Genomic DNA, 780 nt, shown 5'->3' with positions numbered 1-780 from the left:
GGGCGGGGCTATCATTTCACCGCCTGTGATTGGCCCTCACTCCGCTCTTGTTACTTCGAGTTGTCCAATCACAGTCGAGTTTCTGGGTTTGGTCTGTGGAAACACGCAATCAGAAGGATCCACATCTCTGTGTAAATTAGCATAGGCTAGTGAATATAAACGGCTCTGTCCGGTTGTTTCTGATCATTGACTCGTCAGCAGCATCATGCCTGAACCAGCGAAGTCCGCGCCTAAGAAGGGCTCCAAGAAGACCGTCACTAAGACCGCAGCGAAGGGAGGAAAGAAGCGCAGGAAAAGCAGGAAGGAGAGCTACGCCATCTACGTCTACAAAGTGCTGAAGCAGGTTCATCCTGACACCGGGATCTCTTCGAAGGCGATGGGCATCATGAACTCTTTCGTCAACGACATCTTCGAGCGCATCGCCGGTGAAGCGTCTCGTCTCGCTCACTACAACAAGCGCTCCACCATCACTTCCCGAGAGATCCAGACCGCCGTGCGTCTGCTGCTGCCCGGGGAGCTGGCCAAGCACGCCGTGTCTGAGGGCACCAAGGCCGTCACCAAGTACACCAGCTCCAAGTAGAGCTCCGCTGCAGCGCGCACACACAAAGGTTCTTTTAAGAGCCACCCATCTTCTCGCTTAAAAGAGTTTTCATAGCTTAAGGGCTTTTCACACTGAATGTGAAGATTCGGCGCGATGACGCTTTGAATCAAAACATATCTCTTTAGGCATGTTCACACCAGGCGCGAAAAAGTCAAGATTTCTTTTTTTTTTTTGGTGCT

General features: G+C 51.8%; 1 protein-coding gene across 2 annotated transcripts in view; it reads left to right on the top strand.

Moving 5' to 3' along the window:
* The window catches only part of LOC107676741 (histone H2B-like), a 13,873-nt gene extending 13,230 nt beyond the window's left edge, over positions 1-643 (top strand). Inside the window, exon 2 of one of the 2 annotated variants that reach the window (XM_016471405.1) lies at positions 202-643. In XM_016471405.1, coding sequence (XP_016326891.1) covers positions 206-580 — 375 coding nt within the window. In that variant the 5' untranslated portion in view covers positions 202-205 and the 3' untranslated portion in view covers positions 581-643. Of the gene's footprint in view, positions 1-198 lie in introns of both variants that reach the window. The other variant, XM_016471403.1, reaches the window with a different exon arrangement.
* Positions 644-780: the final 137 nt, after the last annotated feature.

The sequence above is a fragment of the Sinocyclocheilus anshuiensis genome, unplaced genomic scaffold (genome assembly GCF_001515605.1).
Source record: "Sinocyclocheilus anshuiensis isolate Anshui unplaced genomic scaffold, SAMN03320099.WGS_v1.1 scaffold2186, whole genome shotgun sequence".
Taxonomy (NCBI): Eukaryota; Metazoa; Chordata; class Actinopteri; order Cypriniformes; family Cyprinidae; genus Sinocyclocheilus; species Sinocyclocheilus anshuiensis.
Note: the sequence above shows the minus strand (reverse complement) of the source record. Positions and strands in the feature narration are given on the sequence as shown.